The sequence below is a fragment of the Rana temporaria genome, chromosome 4 (assembly GCF_905171775.1).
Source record: "Rana temporaria chromosome 4, aRanTem1.1, whole genome shotgun sequence".
Taxonomy (NCBI): Eukaryota; Metazoa; Chordata; class Amphibia; order Anura; family Ranidae; genus Rana; species Rana temporaria.
The window spans coordinates 50,373,672-50,393,055 of record NC_053492.1 but is presented as its reverse complement, the minus strand read 5'-3'; the positions used below and the strand labels follow the sequence as shown (position 1 = coordinate 50,393,055).

Genomic DNA, 19,384 nt, shown 5'->3' with positions numbered 1-19,384 from the left:
ATAATACCCTTGCTATAGGTGTAGGCCATTTACATATCTTATGGAGCCTGACTGGAATACTCCCAGGATGTTGCTAAGTGAGGCCTAGTTGTCACTGCTCACCTCCACCATCACAGGAGTGAGCACTTTCTCTGATTCAAACCCCCTCACATACTTGTGAGGGGGTTTGATGCTGGGAGACCGTTGATTGGGAGCATATTACCTTACATCCCAAGTATAGATGTAATGTGTTCCTACAGTTGAACCTAGACTTTCATATAATGGGGGCATTTACACTGGCCACTGACACCCAACCACCTACCTGGTGCCACCCCTGGATAATGCTAATGCACATGGGGTGATTAGGGTGTGCCCAGACACACCCGACACACCTTGTGCGCACACCTAACCTGTCTAAACCAGGTACCTAACCCCCCCAAAATAAAATAAATAAACTGCCAGAAGTTTAAGAGGAGGGGGGGGGCAGAGAGTCAGACATGCAGAACTTCCTCTTTTGGCTGAAGTTCTGCTTTAAATCGCAAAACTGTTGAATTTCCACAGTTACTTACTCTGCAAAAAAAGCAGCACACTGTTGAAAGAAAATGTGATTTTACTGTTCTTTGGTTTTCCCTACAGCTTCGTCATCTTGTCGTATTTGCCATTTTAAAGGTCACCCTAAAAGTGTTATTAGGCGGAACATGGCGGGCTGATTCAGCCTCTGGCTTCTTGCATGTCCTAGACCCAGAGTCTCAAACTGGCGGCGCTCCAGCTGTTGCGAAACTACAAGTCTAATGAGGCAGTGCAAGGTTGGACAGTTACAAGCATGACTCCCACAGGTAGAGGCATGATGGGACTTGTAGTTTCGCAACAGCTGGAGTGCCACTAGTTTGAGACCTCTGTGACCTAAACACACCAAAAGGAAGATCTACGTAATTCCTGACTCTTTCCTTTTTTTTTTTAAAGATATTTTTATTAACCTGGATTCAGAAACGAGACACGACGGCATATCTCCTGATACGCCATCGTATCTCTGAGTGCGGGCCGTCGTATCTATGCGCCTGATTCAGAGAATCAGTTACGCATAGATTTCCCTAAGATCCGACCGGCGTAAGTGTCTTACACCGTCGTATCTTAGGCTGCATATTTACGCTGGCCACTAGGTGGCGCTTCCGTATAGTTACGCGATGAATATGCTAATTAGGTAGATATGCCGATTCAGAACCTTACGTCCCGCCGATTTTTTTTACGTCGTTTGCGCTTTTTTCGGCGTATAGTTACCCCTGCTATATGAGGCGTAGCTAATGTTAAGTATGGACATCGTTCCCGCGCCGAGTTTTGAAAATTTTACGTCGTTTGCTTAAGTCGTTTGCGAATAGGGCTGGACGTCATTAACGTTCACGTCGAATCCAATACGTCCTTGCGGCGTACTTTGAAACAATGCACACTAGGATATTTCACAGATGGCGCATGCGCCGTTCACAAAAAACGTAAAAAACGTGGTGTCATCTTACATTTAATTAAAACACGCCCACCACATCCCCATTTGAATTAGGCGGGCTTACGCAACCACACATACGTTACGCCTCCGTAACTAAGGGCGCAAGTTCTTTCTGCATACGGAACTTGCGCCCAAAGTTACAGCGGCGTAACGTATCTGAGATACATTACGCCCGCAGATAGATAGTAGACATGTGCATTCGTTTTCGTTAGAATGCATTTTCGTCCGAAAATCTGTTTTTTTCGTTATCGTTTTAACAAACGATAACGAAAGTGCAAGAAACGAAAACCGAAAGATCCGACATAAAAATGCTTTATTTTCGTTTTCGTTGCGGTAAAAATTCGATATTGAGAGATTCGACATTATAGGGAAAAGATTCGACATCATAGAGAAAAGATTCGACATCATAGAGAAAAGATTCGACACTATAGAAATAATAGATTCGACATTACAGAGAATAGATTTCGATTTATGAGAAAATAGATTCGACATTATAGAGAATAGATTTGACATTATTACTAGTCATACAACATTAGAATTCTTGTAGGCGGAATATTCGAACAGAAATGTACGATTCGGCGTAAAGATTCGATGTTCCGTCGAATATTTTTTGACCATTAGACAGGTACAAACAAAGATTCGACGTTCCGGTGAATATTCTTTTGACCATTCGACAGAAAGCAAGTATTATTGGATTTTCGGACGAAAGCTATTCCCCAACGAAAAACTAAATAAATCAAAACGATTTTCGGGAGTAACTAAATAAATTTATTTTCCAAACGAAAACGAAAAAACGAAACGAAATATTCCAGTCTGCACATGTCTAATAGATAGTCAAATCTATCTGAATCCGGGCCATTAGGTTTTAAGACAAACCAACAAACAGAAAAACATACAAAAAAAAACACCAGACAACCTGGTCATAAACGTTAGGCAATACACTCAAACGTAAAAAATAAACTGACATCAGTGCAAAATATAAAGTAGGCACAGTGGTAAAAAGCTCAGGTATAATACCGGGATATAGCAAAAGCGGAGGTCCAGACATTAGAGATCCGTGAGGCACGGCCCATCAATGGTCAAGCAAGAGTAGTACATCCTGACTCTTTCCTCCTGGGAGATTTGGAATTCCGTTGCCCACCTTTTGTGTGTCCCAGCGAATCCTATTATATCCTCCAAATATAAAATAAAAACCAGAAGAGGTGGCGGGAGACCCTTATAATGGACACATCAGGTGTGGAGAGCCAGGAATTCAGTGAAGAACTTTCCCCAAAGAGACTGCCAGGTGGTTTAGATCTCCGGTATCTACCAAACACTGAAATATCAAATCTGGGTGGACCGATCCTTTAAATAAGCAATGCAATGCAATAAATTTAACATTTATTTTTCCTTTTTTTCTTTGCTGTTTTTGCAGAAGCAGAGACTGGCAGTACTAATCACTTGCCAGTGTCTGCACATGACGTCACACACAGGCTGTGTCTCACGCTCCCTCTATGGGTTACAGCTGACTTGCCGGTCACATGACTGCACATTCTGCTCATACAGGAAACCACCGTCTTCTCTTCTACTGTATTTAATCTGTTCACAAACAAGGTGCATTCATCCTTCTTCCAGCAGTCTCGGCCGAAGGGAACCCCTGAGCACCGAGCAGCAACCATGGCCTGGACGTCGTACCAGCTTATCCTGGCCGCAATGATGCTCGTGACGGGCTCCATTAACACGCTGTCTGCCAAGTATGTACAATCTGTTATTGTTTACAATAAGCGCGCTGCCTTAGACTACGCTATAGCAGGGTGGATTTGATTTACATCAAGTCGATTTAAATCACAATTTAAATCATGATTTAAATCACTAGTAAAAAGGCTTGATTTAAATCATAATATATAAAAATACAACTGTCATCTCTGTCCCGCAGCGGCTCCTCCTCTGACCTGCTGTTGACTCACCGACAGTCCTATTCACTTTAATGGGATGGCAGGTGATGCAGTGATAATATTAAAACATGAAACTGCAAAATTTATTTTAATTTGCAAAAATAAGATGACGAAGAGACAGCCCAATCCAGCAAAAAACAAACAAGTAAACAAAAAACAATTCAAACAATCCAATCCAGCATATAGACATCCACATATAGCAAAGAGTCATTCCCATATAGCAAAAATAAAAGTGTGTATAAGGGCACTCTGAGTAACAGACCAAGCAGATATCAGTCTATGTAGAAATAGAAGAGGGTCTTCATACACTTCTGGCAGCACTTGAAGAGAGAAGCAAACTCTGGAAATAAAATGAAAAGAAAAAAAAAGGCACCTCTAAGTGCAGAAGTAAAACTTACATTTCCCAAAAGGGTTAAAAACACTTACAAAAGAGTGGATGTGTAGGAGCACATCATATTAGTAATATGGCAGGTGGTCCGGCGTTCTGGTAGTCCCAAGGAGTCTCAGGGATATCCGGAGGTGTAATTCTATGGTAGCATATTCTAAAGTGGCCGGCAGATGGAAGCCACAAATCTCCTGGATACTGGGAAAACAGTTAGGCTTCATTTCCACTGGCGTTTTTACAGCCACTTTTCTGAGCGTTTTTTACAGCTTAAAAACCCCTGTCCATGTTATTCTATGGCATCATGCCCACATAGACGTTTTTGAGCTGCAAATGGCATAGGCGTTTTTGAGCTGTAAAAAAAACGCAGGACCAGGGCGTTCTGAAGCTCCAGAGTAGAGCTGTAAAAACGCCAGAAACGCTCAAAAACGCGCAAAAACGCTCAAAAACGCGAACGCGGCATTTTTAAAGCTGCAGCTCACAATTTTTTTTTTTTTTTTTTTACAAAATAAACATGGACAGGCGTTTTTAAGCTGTAAAAAAGCCTAACAACAGTGGCTGTAAAAACGCCAGTTGAAATGAAGCCTTATGCCGCGTACACACCATCACTTTATGTGATGAAAAAAAATTACGTTTTTAAAAACGTCACTTTAATTGACTGTGTGTGGGGGAAAACGTCGTTTTATGTCTTGTAAAAAACGACCAAAAAAAATTGAAGCATGCTTCAATTTAATGTGTCGTTTTTCAAAAGTGCACTTTTTACTTCACAGAAATTGACCGTGTGTAGCAAAAAACGTCGTTTTCTAAGACGTTTTTTCATCCACGCATGCCCAGAAGCAAGCTTCAATGGTAAAACGTGGTGGAGCGTAACCTCACTTTGCAAGATCATTGTGAGAAAACGATGGTGTGTAGGCAACTTCGTCTTTGAAAATTGAAGTTTCAAAAACGTTGTTTTTTACTTCACAGAAAGTGTCATTTTTTTTCATCACATAAAGTGATGGTGTGTACGGGGCATTAGGCTGTCTGAGACAGCATAAAAGCCCAATCCAAAGAGCCCAAACCAAAGAGACAGCACAATCCAGTAAAGAGATGTCCCCATATAGCTAAGGGACAGCCAAATCCAACAATGAGACACCCCAATCCAGCAAAGAGACATCTAAATTCAGTAAAAAGACAGCCAAATCCAACAAAGAGACAGCCCAATTCATCAAAAAGACATCCACATATAGCAAAATGTGACAGGTAAGAAAGAGGCACTAACAAGCTCTCGGCGCCCCCTCCTCCCGGCGGACTCTAGTGCATACCTCCCAACTTTTCAACTTCAGAATGAGGGACAAATGAACATACCCCCCAAACGAAGTTGTTGAGCGGGGGGGGGCGCCAATCGCCCCCCCCCCTCGAATCGCGGGACCGCAGGATTTGCCGCAAATCGCGGTAATCGCATGGGGGATGGGTGCCGCGAAATCGAGGGACAATAGCACTGAACGCGGGACAGCGGGATTTAGCGCGAATCGCGGGACATTCTAGTGGTTGTGGCTGCACCCTAGGTGGCTGCCTAGTTCGCCTAGTGGTAGCGCCAGCCCTGGTGGCAGTGATACAACAAGGTGAGGGACGTGGCAGCAGCAGATGAGTGCATACCCGCTAATAGGCGCTGCCATGATAGATCTAAAATGACAGGTGCTCTTTAAATGTAGTCACTTAATTTTGGAGTTAGGAAACCTTCATTTTGTTTGCAAATATTAAAGATTCTACTTCGAAAAATAAACTGTCGGGTAAGTAAAACAGCGATATCAGAACCGATTCAATCATACAGGTTGTAGTGTACATACTGTAGATTTGCAAAACATTGGGATAAAGGAATATTCCTGAATTGTGTTTTATCCCATGGTTACTGTGAAATTGTGTGATCGCATCAATGCAGTGCATGTTATCTCAGCTTGCAGAACTTGGATTCATTGAATGAGTTTACCAACAATTTAAATATTGCAGAATATACAGCCTCATGCTACATAACTAAGCTCCATTTCATGCTGAATAAACTACATCATTAATGTATCTTAAATATAAAACTATCTTTAGATAGTTTTTTTTACTCCAAAAACATTTAATTAAAATAAATTTGATAAAAATCTAAAAAATCTGATTTGAATAATAATAAAAAAAATTAAATTGATTTTTATTCACCCAGCTCTATAGCAACCTTCTCCTATTGGTTGGCCTCCAGCAGTAGACAGACAAGTACTTGTCGTTCCTTTACTGCTAGAGGGCTGCTGGTACTTGTAGTACTTTTGGTGCTAGAGGGCTACAGCTTCGGGAACCAGCTACATTAGCATAATAGGGACAAACTTCTCCAAGCAGCAGCATAGATACAAGTATTAGTAGTTCCTTTATTGCTGGAAGGCTACTGGCTTGCTGCTACTTGTAGTTCCTTTACTGCTAGAGGACTACCAGCTGGCGGAAGTACCATAGCTAGGACAATCTTCTTCCAATTGGTTGGCCTTCGGCAGCAGAGACACAAGTACTTGTAGTTCCTTTGCTGCTAGAGGGCTACCAGCTTGAGAAATTGGTTACAGTACCATAGCAGGGACAATCTTCTTCCAATTGGTTGGCCTTCAGCAGCAGAGACACAAGTACTTGTAGTTCCTTTGCTGCTAGAGTGCTACCAGCTTGAGAAATCGGTTACAGTACCATAGCAGGAACAATCTTCTTCCAATTGGTTGTACTTGAACATCTACTTCATGTTCTGCTCTTGATCTCAAATAACACGCTGCAAGATAGGAAGAATCAGTTAATGTGGATCACTCTGTAGCAACCTTCTCCATCTCTTTGCCCCTCAGAGGTGGAGGAACTATAGCTACCAATTCAGTCTAGCAGGGCTTTCTGGTACTTGAAGTTCTTACACAGCTAGAAGGCAACCAGCTTGAAAAAACACTGGTAGGAGCTCTCAGGGATTGATCTCTTTCGATGTCCAAAAGTCGGCACCAAATATTCCAGCCACATTTAGAGTTTACCGTTCATACATGATCTTCTCAATGGCCTCTGATAATACAATGTCAGGTATGTGGATGCATTTATTGTTCACACAATACCTATCACTTTAGAGTTAATGTCTCCCACTGTTCACTCTCCAGCAGTGGAGTAACTATGGGCCAGATTCACATACATTTGCTGCCGTGTAACGTAACCCGTTTACGTTACACCGCCGCAAGTTTTCAGTTTTAGTGCCCGATCCACAAAGCACTTACCTGGAAACTTGCGGCGGTGTATCGTAAATACGTCCGGCGCAAGGCGGGCCAATTCAAATGGGCGTGTGCCATTTAAATTAGGCGCGCTCCCACGCCGGACCTACTGCGCATGCTCCGTTTCGAAATTCCCGTCGTGCTTTGCGCGAAGTGACGTCATTTTTTCGAACGGTGACGTGCGTAGCGTACTTCCGTATTCCCGGACGTGTTACGCAAACGACGTTAATTTTTAAATTTCGACGCGGGAAGGACGGCCATACTTTAGACAGCAATACGTTTGCTGACTAAAGTTAGGGCAGGTCAAGTAACGACTAAAATTGCGACGGGAAACTTGACTACCGACGACGTAGCGAACGCGAAAATCCGTCGTGGATCCGCCGTAACTGCTAATTTGCATACCTGACGCTGGAATACGACGCAAACTCCACCCAGCGGCGGCCGCGGTATTGCATCCTAAGATCTGACAGTGTAAAACAATTACACCTGTCGGATCTAGGGGCTATCTATGCGTAACTGGTTCTATGAATCAGTCGCATAGATACTCTGAGAGATACGACAGAGTATCTGAGATACTCCGTCGTATCTCTTTTGTGAATCTGGCCCTATAGGTCCAAGCTTGGTCTAACGGGGATTGCTGGTACTTCTAGTTTCTTTACTGATAGGTACCAGTTTGTAAAAGTGGCTTGGTTGCCATAGTGGGGAACTCCTAAGGTAATTTCAAGGTTTAGGGTTTATGCTCAAAATCAGTACCCAATACTCCAAACTATGCTGAGAGTTGTACCCCATTATACATGATCCTCATAACTGTTGACATTGACACTGTCAGGTATGAAGAAGAAGTTAATGTTGACTTTGTATCCCCCTTCTGTAACTGTTCCTAGCATTTGAGTAATTCTTCCTTCACGCAATTCATTAGAACTAAGTACCATTGCAGGAGAGAAAGGAGAGGGAGTCATATGCTCTACCATTCCCATACCTGGAATTTTGTTCACCCCAGGTTGATGAACAGAGATACATTGAAGGTAAAGAAAGGCGTGTTATGTGGTGGGACAGCACGTAAACATTTTTAATTATCTGGAGCCGGGCAGTGAGTGGTGGCCAATAGTCTACAGGAATCTTTTAACATGCGGCCTCCTGGGTTCTACTCCTAGGATGGCCCTCCGTTGGCTCTACCCTTCTAAAAGCCCTTAAAGGGAACCCAGCCTGGTTTGACGAGGATACTGTTGCTTATCCAACTCTTCACCCATGGCCAGAGACCTCACATCCCTAAAGCATACAGGAAAATTCCAGGGGACGTTCCTGTTAGTCAGGAATTACACAATGTCTGAATGGGTAAATCTATTTTATATTGCTTTACTAAACAGTTCAAATAAACAAAGTTCTGTGTATTCAGCCACTCCTTAGGTGGCGGCACAATAGCTTGGCGAAGTAACCCAAAACAAGTCTATAGAGAGAGAGGATCCACTGAGAAACATCTGTGCCCTAGCCTACTGAGGCATCCACACATGAGACATGTCATTTCTCTTACCACCCAAACTGAGAGGCTTCCCTCAGGAGGGGAAGCATCCATGTATCATTGTAGATTACATCTTTCCTGGCTGCAGGCTATCTCTTCCCATAGATTGGACTGACCATCCTGCTATTTTTATGTATCCTTCCTGCAACGTGAACGCTCTTATGCCAAGGGTGGCCACAGTAGCTCCTCCGGCTTCTTCACCAGCTGTCTGTAGTATGCCTGTGTAGTTCAGCCCCTTACACTTCCAGTAGATGGATAGGAGACAATTGAGGCCAAACATCCCATACTTAATTGGGTTAATGTCATGTGCATTCTTAACAATATAATGGGCCTTGCTTTGGGTTTTAGGTAAGTATAACGCTTATGAGGGGTTAGGGCGTGCTACACTTGCTTAGTGGGGGTGGTTTAAAGCAGTGGTCATCAACCCCCGGGCCGCGGCTCACTGCCGGGCTGTGGCCTGTTTGCAGCTACGGCTACACTGCCTGATGTGCGGCGGCAGAGCGAGCAGAGAGATGACATCATCTCCCATCGCCCGCCCGCATCACTGCTGTGTCGTGCTCACAGCGCGGCCCCTATACTGAGGCGTGCGAGAAGAGAGATGACATCTCCCATCGCCCGCCCGCCCACATCACTGCTGTGCCGTGCTCACAGCGAGCGAGGCGAGCGAGAAGAGAGATGAGATCATCTCTCACCGCCCGCCTGCAACCCCGCTCTTCCCCGCTCACATCGGGGCTGCTATAATGCTGTAAAAAATAAAAAAAACACTCACAGCGGGGCTGCTATAATGCTGGGAAAAAAAGACTTTGTATGCACACAACCCTACACCTGTGCTTGATCCAGAGTAAGACAAAGAACTGACTTTACAGGCAAGTACAAGACACAGGCTGGATTGTAGGATGCTATCTTCAAGTGATTACACACTGGCAAAACTTTTAAAAATGCCTTCCTTGGGCATACACCTATAAGGCTGAAATCACACTATGTGGGGTGAGATGTTTTACTGTAAATGTAAAACATCCTTCACCACAAGGACACACACGAAAAAATTGTTTCCTAGATGTCCCATTAACACTGCAAAGCATCCCCCCCCCCCATTACCGCTGCTCTCCCTCACTAGTCACTACCCGCTACTCCAGGCTTGCCTCTGACCTAATGCGCACACCTGTGCTGCCACCACTGCAGTGACAATCCACATCTGGTGGCAAATGACAAGCTGCATCTGATGACAGGTGGCGCGGCAAGTGAAATCTGAATCTGGTGGCAAGCGATGTGGCAAGGGACAAAATGCATCTGGTGGCATGCAACGTGACAAGTGACAAGCTGCATATGAAGGCAGGCTATGTGGCAAGTGACAATCCATATCGGGTGGCAGGTGACGTGGCGAGTGACACTCTGGCACATTCTGCATTATGGTGAGATGAACTATTTCATTGGATATTACAATTTAATAATAGAAATAATGTGCTTTAATCATCCTGACACCATATCAATCATTGTGCCGGGATGATTGAAGCGCTAACACCAGCCATTACCCCGATAAATTGCCCGCGACACCCCCCCCCCCCCCCCCGGGCCTTGGCACAATTTTCTTCAACAACGCCGGTCCCTGGTGCCAAAAAGGTTGGGGACCACTGGTTTAAAGGGTAAAGAAACTTTTCACAAAAGTTTCCTTGCACTTTACCTATTTAAAAAAATCACTTTCACTTTTGTTTCTGGTCCATTTAACTATCCAGTAGATATGCGAATGTGACCAAATGGTGGACAGCAGACTAATCCTTCATACTTTTCTTTAACTCCAATTGATCACGGATAACTTTTGAAATAGTAACAGCTACCATTACAAATACAACATATTTCTAAATACCCTGGGCCACTCTATAACTGTTTATAGACAATTTTGGGGGGTCGGGTGTGATACAACAAACCCCAAGCATCTGAGCCAAACCTTACACCCCTAAGGAAGTAGACAGGGCATAAATGCCAGCTCTCCTGTGATCCTTTTTTTTCTTAGCCCCCGGGCCACAAAAGCAAAACATCAAAAGGGTACCAAAAAATGTGAACACACACAAAAAAGTGCTCTAGGGTGTGTCACATGGTTCCCTCATGAGGAGGAAGGACCCTTTCCTGGGGAAAGGCACACTTAAAGTGATACTAAAGTCTCGTTTTTTTTTGCCTAAAAATAACAAACATGTTATACTTACCTGCTCGGTGTAATGGTCTTCCATAGAGTAGCCCTGATCCTCCTCTTGTTGGGTCTGTCTTCGGCTCTCCTGTCCTTTGCCCCCTGATGAGTGCCCCCACAGCAAGCGGCTTGCTGTGGGGGCACCTGAGCCAAGCTGGAGATCCGTGTGTCAATTCAGACACAGACCCCAGGCTAGGCCCCACCCTCTCTCTCCTTATTGGCTCACTGACTTTGACAGCAGCGGGAGCCAATGGCGCTCTGCTGCTGTCTCAGCCAATAAGGAGGAGAATCATGGGCAGTCTCTTCTGCAACATCGCTGGATATAGATAGGCTCAGGTAAGAATTAGGGGGGCTGAAGGGGTCCTCTGCACACAGAAGTTGTATTTATATCAATGCATTTAAAGTGGCAAATTGTATGACAAATGCCGATTTAGAAGCGATCGTACGATAATTTGATCGTTAGTACACAGCTTTCGATAGCCAATCACAAAGTTTTGACGTACGATACCAGATCTTACGATTTAATTAATACAGTTTTCCTCCAAAAATACAATACATTACATCACTTACACATTTTTATTCTGTTATACGAGAATTTCCCTAACTTTAGTAGCCAAAAGACCCGGTGGACCACACTCCTCATGGTCAGCCCAAGCTGACCAACGAGTACTAGCTGAGGGGCTCCCCTGAGAAGGCTGGAAGCTAAGGGCCAGATATTATTCCAGCTAGATTTCAGTGTAGGCCCAAAGACCCACAGGCTACAATCCAAGTGAAAAAAACACATACAAACGCAGGTGACACACGCATGAAGGGAAAATAAATAAGAGAAAACAAAAAAAAGTGTCAGTGTGGGTGCAGTGGCTAGGCCTTGCAGCCTGGTAACAAACATGTCCCCAGTCTCCAGCCTATGAAGCGTGGTCCAAAAAAAAGCTTTTAGTGTTGTGGCTGTGCATTTTTACACGGCGTGGTCCCAAACCCATAGTGCTTTTCTGGCACCCCTGTTATGGCTCTATTCATGCAATTAACCCCCACAGTGGAGCGGAGAGCGGAACGGGAGGAGCGGTCGGGCGGCAATTAGCCCCACAGTGGAGTGGAGAGTGGAGCTGGCGGAATGGGATGGCGTGCGGGCAGGAAATTTGCTGCCCCCCTGAAAGTGCTGCCTGGTACAATGGTACCATCGGGTCCCATGGTAGGGCCGGCCCTGCTATATAGGCAGACATCCCAGCCAAAAAGTCAGAATGACGGTGGAGCACCGTTACTGGACACTGTTAAGAACATGGAACAACACTTGATCTTAGCCAAAAGGCCAGATTTGCTAGCACAGAACCGCATCTCTGTCTTGTGTCCCCATGATCCCTGAGATTATAGCATCCCCATTATTTGAGTTTACTGAGCATGCACAGCAAATCAAAAAAGCTGAGGAGGCCACGAGCAGTTGGCTCTCACATAATTAGTAATGGGAACATTCCAAAAGTGGGTGTAATCTGGGTGGGGACCTCTCAAAAAAATGGGCATGATGTGGGGATGGCTGCCCAGAAGGTGGGTGTATCAAGTGTGGTGACAGTGTCCTAAGGACTGGGATACAGATGTTAGTAAGTACAGGTTGGGGAGAGGGTGCGTCTAACATTTCCAACGTTGGGCTTAAAGCTGGACAACAATAACAATCAAGCAAGGTTTTCTAACTTGCCCGATTGCTTTTTCTCCTGGTGAACCTTGGCTGCGAGTATCTGTGGATACTCCCATGAACATTAGATTGGGAAATTGTCATGTAATGGGATCTTCAAAGGAAATCTGTACTAGACATGTGCATTCGTTTTCGTCCAAATGCATTTTTGTCTGAATTTCTGGAATTTTCACGTTTTTAACAATCAAAAACGAACACGCAGAATCCGAAATCCGAAAGATCCGACATAAAAAAATGCTTCATTTTCGTTTTGTTGCGACAACAGTTCAATATAGATAGAAGATTCGACATGACGGTGACAATAGCGATCTGTGTCTATCGAATCTGCGGTCGAATGTGCCTAACCTAACTCTATTAGTCCAAGTTTATTCGACATAGAGAGAAAAGATTTGACATTATAGAGACATGCAGCTAAAAACATACAATCCCCACGAGCAGACATTAATGGTCAAATGCTCGGCCCATAGGCTATAGAAGAATTCTAATGTTTGTTGACTAGTAATAATAATTTATAAATATAATTATTACTAGTGTCATACAACATTAGAATTCTACTATAGCTTGTGGGCGGAGAATTAGACCGGAAATCTACAATTGCGGCATCGTGCAGTTTAGCTGCTTCGTCGAATCTTCTTAGAACATTCGACAGACACCATAAGCCTTCAATGATTGATTCGACATTTGTATGTTTTCCGCTGCTTCGTCGAATCTTCGTCGTTCTTGTGGAATGGTCTACCCCAGGGGTCTCCAAAGTACGGCCCGTGGGCCACATCCGGCCCGCTAGGACGTTTTGTCCGGCCCGCAGCTTCAGTCATCAGACTCACTGCAGGGACGGCTTGCTTTGCCTTCCGACAGGCATTGAGGGATTTCAGTGCAGACCTGCTGCAATTCCCAGCTCCTCCACCAGAGTTAGTTTCATTTTAGCTGTAACAGCTTGTCTGTGTAAAAGGGGCGGGAGCCGGGAAGTACAGCGTGTCTGCTCTAATGCCAGCTCTTCAGAAGCAGCACAGAACACGCTGATCTACAGGGAAACTTGCAGACAGTCAGTGATGGGGAAAATAATGTGCTGGGGGGAGAGAGGAGGCTGGGGACACAAGTTTAAAGGGGGGACAAAACTGTGTGTGGTGGGAGATCTGATGGGGATGTGGTGATGGCTCTGATGGGGATGTGGTGATGGCTCTGATAGGGATGTGGTGATGGCTCTGATGGGGATGTAGTGATGGCTCTGATGGGGGATGTGGTGATGGCTCTGATGGGGATGTGGTGATGGCTCTGATGGGGATGTGGTGATGGCTCTGATGGGGATATGGTGATGGCTCTGATGGGGATGTGGTGATGGCTCTGATGGGGATATGGTGATGGCTCTGATGGGGGATGTGGTGATGGCTCTGATGGGGGATGTGGTTATGGCTCTGATGGGGGATATGGTGATGGCTCTGATGGGGATGTGGTGATGGCTCTGATGGGCATGTGGTGATGGCTCTGATGGGGGATATGGTGATGGCTCTGATGGGGGATATGGTGATGGCTCTGATGGGGATGTAGTGATGGCTCTGATGGGGGATGTGGTGATGGCTCTGATGGGGATGTAGTGATGGCTCTGATGGGGATGTGGTGATGGCTCTGATGGGGATGTGGTGATGGCTCTGATGGGGGATGTGGTGATGGCTCTGATGGGGATGTGGTTATGGCTCTGATGGGGATATGGTGATGGCTCTGATGGGGATGTGGTGATGGCTCTGATGGGGATGTGGTTATGGCTCTGATGGGGGATGTGGTGATGGCTCTGATGGGGATGTGGTGATGGCTCTGATGGGGATGTGGTGATGGCTCTGATGGGGATGTGGTGATGGCTCTGATGGGGATATGGTGATGGCTCTGATGGGGATGTGGTGATGGCTCTGATGGGGATGTGGTTATGGCTCTGATGGGGGATGTGGTGATGGCTCTGATGGGGATGTGGTTATGGCTCTGATGGGGGATATGGTGATGGCTCTGATGGGGATGTGGTGATGGCTCTGATGGGGATGTGGTGATGGCTCTGATGGGGGATATGGTGATGGCTCTGATGGGGGATATGGTGATGGCTCTGATGGGGATGTAGTGATGGCTCTGATGGGGGATGTGGTGATGGCTCTGATGGGGATGTAGTGATGGCTCTGATGGGGATGTGGTGATGGCTCTGATAGGGATGTGGTGATGGCTCTGATGGGGGATGTGGTGATGGCTCTGATGGGGGATATGGTGATGGCTCTGATGGGGATGTGGTGATGGCTCTGATGGGGATGTGGTTATGGCTCTGATGGGGGATGTGGTGATGGCTCTGATGGGGATGTGGTGATGGCTCTGATGGGGATGTGGTGATGGCTCTGATGGGGATGTGGTGATGGCTCTGATGGGGATGTGGTGATGGCTCTGATGGGGATGTGGTGATGGCTCTGATGGGGATGTGGTGATGGCTCTGATGGGGGATATGGTGATGGCTCTGATGGGGGATATGGTGATTGCTCTGATGGGGATGTGGTGATGGCTCTGATGGGGATGTGGTGATGGCTCTGATGGGGATGTGGTGATGGCTCTGATGGGGGATATGGTGATGGCTCTGATGGGGGATGTGGTGATGGCTCTGATGGGGATGTGGTGATGGCTCTGATGGGGATGTAGTGATGGCTCTGATGGGGATGTGGTGATGGCTCTGATGGGGATGTGGTGATGGCTCTGATGGGGGATGTGGTGATGGCTCTGATGGGGGATATGGTGATGGCTCTGATAAGGATGTGGTGATGGCTCTGATGGGGATGTGGTTATGGCTCTGATGGGGGATGTGGTGATGGCTCTGATGGGGATGTGGTGATGGCTCTGATGGGGATGTGGTGATGGCTCTGATGGGGATGTGGTGATGGCTCTGATGGGGATGTGGTGATGGCTCTGATGGGGATGTGGTGATGGCTCTGATGGGGGATATGGTGATGGCTCTGATGGGGGATATGGTGATTGCTCTGATGGGGATGTGGTGATGGCTCTGATGGGGATGTGGTGATGGCTCTGATGGGGATGTGGTGATGGCTCTGATGGGGGATATGGTGATGGCTCTGATGGGGGATGTGGTGATGGCTCTGATGGGGATGTGGTGATGGCTCTGATGGGGGATATGGTGATGGCTCTGATGGGGGATGTAGTGATGGCTCTGATGGGGATGTGGTGATGGCTCTGATGGGGATGTGGTGATGGCTCTGATGGGGGATGTGGTGATGGCTCTGATGGGGGATATGGTGATGGCTCTGATGGGGATGTGGTGATGGCTCTGATGGGGATGTGGTGATGGCTCTGATGGGGATGTGGTGATGGCTCTGATGGGGATGTGGTGATGGCTCTGATAGGGATGTGGTGATGGCTCTGATGGGGATGTGGTGATGGCTCTGATGGGGATGTGGTGATGGCTCTGATGGGGATGTGGTGATGGCTCTGATGGGGATGTGGTGATGGCTCTGATGGGGGATATGGTGATGGCTCTGATGGGGGATATGGTGATTGCTCTGATGGGGATGTGGTGATGGCTCTGATGGGGATGTGGTGATGGCTCTGATGGGGATGTGGTGATGGCTCTGATGGGGATGTGGTGATGGCTCTGATGGGGATGTGGTGATGGCTCTGATGGGGATGTGGTGATGGCTCTGATGGGGATGTGGTGATGGCTCTGATGGGGATGTGGTGATGGCTCTGATGGGGATGTGGTTATGGCTCTGATGGGGGATGTGGTTATGGCTCTGATGGGGGATGTGGTGATGGCTCTGATGGGGATGTGGTGATGGCTCTGATGGGGATGTGGTGATGGCTCTGATGGGGATGTGGTGATGGCTCTGATGGGGATGTGGTGATGGCTCTGATGGGGATGTGGTGATGGCTCTGATGGGGATGTGGTGATGGCTCTGATGGGGATGTGGTGATGGCTCTGATGGGGATGTGGTTATGGCTCTGATGGGGGATGTGGTGATGGCTCTGATGGGGATGTGGTGATGGCTCTGATGGGGATGTGGTGATGGCTCTGATGGAGATGTGGTGATGGCTCTGATGGGGATGTGGTGATGGCTCTGATGGGGATGTGGTGATGGCTCTGATGGGGGATGTAGTGATGGCTCTGATGGGGGATGTAGTGATGGCTCTGATGGGGATGTAGTGATGGCTCTGATGGGGATGTGGTGATGGCTCTGATGGGGGATATGGTGATGGCTCTGATGGGGGATATGGTGATGGCTCTGATGGGGATGTGGTGATGGCTCTGATGGGGGATATGGTGATGGCTCTGATGGGGGATGTGGTGATGGCTCTGATGGGGATGTGGTGATGGCTCTGATGGGGATGTGGTGATGGCTCTGATGGGGATGTGGTGATGGCTCTGATGGGGATGTGGTGATGGCTCTGATGGGGATGTGGTGATGGCTCTGATGGGGGATGTAGTGATGGCTCTGATGGGGGATGTAGTGATGGCTCTGATGGGGATGTAGTGATGGCTCTGATGGGGATGTGGTGATGGCTCTGATGGGGGATATGGTGATGGCTCTGATGGGGGATATGGTGATGGCTCTGATGGGGGATGTAGTGATGGCTCTGATGGGGATGTGGTGATGGCTCTGATGGGGGATATGGTGATGGCTCTGATGGGGGATGTGGTGATGGCTCTGATGGGGGATATGGTGATGGCTCTGATGGGGATATGGTGATGGCTCTGATGGGGGATATGGTGATGGCTCTGATGGGGATGTGGTGATGGCTCTGATGGGGGATATGGTGATGGCTCTGATGGGGGATATGGTGATGGCTCTGATGGGGATGTGGTGATGGCTCTGATGGGGATGTGGTGATGGCTCTGATGGGGATGTGGTGATGGCTCTGATGGGGATGTGGTGATGGCTCTGATGGGGATGTGGTGATGGCTCTGATGGGGATGTAGATGTGGTGATGGCTCTGATGGAGATGTGGTGGGGGCTCTGATGGAGATGTAGATATGGTGGGGGCTCTGGTGGGGATGTAGATGTGGAGGGGGCTCTGATGGGGAACACTGATGTAAGGCCTCATGCACACTTAATATTTGGCCCTGGTGCACGAGGCTCTGGCATTTAGGTGCGGGCAGAGGATACAGGTGCACCATCCAGCCCTGATAATGGCAGCCTTTTTTTAAATTCTGCTCTATTCCATAGCTGAGGAGTAATTTATAAATGGCTTCTTTTTTTTTTTCGGCCCGCAAATATCTGTAAAATATATAATGTGGCCCTCGAAGTAAAAAGTTTGGAGACCCCTGGTCTACCCCAACACTGTCTCTATAATGTAGAATCTTTCCACTCTATGTAGAATAATCTTGGACTAATATAGTTAGGTTAGGCACATTCGACCACAGGTTCAATAGACACATATTGCTATTGCCAGCATCATGTCGAATCTCCTACCTATATCGAACTGTTGTAGCAACAAAAACGAAAATAAAGCATTTTTTTATGTCGGATCTTTCGGATTCCGGATTCTGTTTGTTAAAACGATAACAAAAAACCCCAACATTTTGACGAAAATGCATTCGTACGAAAACGAATGCACATGTCTTCTCTGCATATCTAAAAGCACTGAAGCCAGAGACAACCAGGCAGATAGCATTTTCAAGTCAGCAATGGAGGCTTCCACATTTCTTAGTACAGCAACCCTTTAGGGCCCAATGGGAAATCTTAATCAGGTGTTTCCAACTGACCTCAGGATCTTAGACATGCCGGTACTACGTTCATGGATGAATGATTCCAGGACCTTAGCTAAGACGTTACCCATTACAAGCAACATGTGAGTAGGGGATCCCCTTTGACTTACTTCTCTGATTTCCTCTGTAATTTGGCTGTTCTCTGCATTTTTTTAAAACTGCATATGACAGCAGATTCTGAGCGGATGGTCATGTGATGAGTCAGACCACATTGCCGTGACAGCTACCTTATAGGAAGTGTCAGCCTTACTCAGCAGAAGATCCTACAAGTTGTACAATGTGACCCCCTGCACACTGCCAGCCAGTCATAGCTCATCTGGTATACATTGAGGGCTCATTCACACCACTGCTCCGTATGCAGCAATGCATGCATTGACATGCATTGTGGTGAGTCAAATAGCCCAGTCAAAAATAATGACCTGAAAACACACAGCAACTTATGTGAAAATGGGGCAAGCTGCATTTTATCGCAGAACACCTTGCATTGTGCTGCACTGCATTTCATACATATTGGAGGTGTGTTGGGACATCATTCACAATGAATGACACCTCTGAGCACCAACTCAGTGTTGACTGTGTTGATGTGTGTTGGCAGGGCCACTGATAGGGGGGGGCACCAGCCCTCCTGTAGGGGGCCTGGGCACACAGGGGGGCCCAAACAGCAGGGGGAATAGCATTAAAACTTGTATAGTCTTCAAGTAGGTAACAAAATAAATATTGCACTGGAGATAAAATCGATGTAGCTACATAAACTGTAAAAATGGTGCGAGTAATACCAAACGGTAGCAAAAGCAGTCATAAAAACATAAGAATGTTGTTACTGCGCTGGTCTAGATACGCGATGACACAAAATAATAGCTTATATGTGATACAATAAAGTGCTGAATTCAGTGCAGTGATATACGTGATAAAGCACAGTAAATAACTATACAAATAAATAAATGAATAAGTAAATAAATTGCAATATCCAGCTCTCACGAGCATGTACAATTGCGTAGTGCCAAGTGCAACTACTGTGCCACCAAACAAGATTTAAATAGGTAAATAAGTAACAGTATCAAAATCTCTCAAACATGTGACTAAATAAATATCAAAGTTCCGTTCTTTTAAGCATATGAAATATATACGTGGTGCTGTGTGCAACTAGTTTACCAACAAGCAGATCTAAATTGATATAAATATAAAGTGCAAGGTCATAACATATGTGCAAAAGTTTTTTTTAAGGTT

At 46.3% G+C, this 19,384-nt stretch overlaps 1 protein-coding gene across 1 annotated transcript in view; it reads left to right on the top strand.

Annotated features, from left to right (window-relative positions):
- Positions 1–2,983: 2,983 nt before the first annotated feature.
- Positions 2,984–19,384, top strand: part of SLC35F6 (solute carrier family 35 member F6) — a 49,470-nt gene continuing 33,069 nt past the window's right edge. Inside the window, exon 1 of the mRNA XM_040348379.1 lies at positions 2,984–3,210. Coding sequence (XP_040204313.1) covers positions 3,134–3,210 — 77 coding nt within the window. The 5' untranslated portion in view covers positions 2,984–3,133. The remainder of the gene's footprint in view (positions 3,211–19,384) is intronic.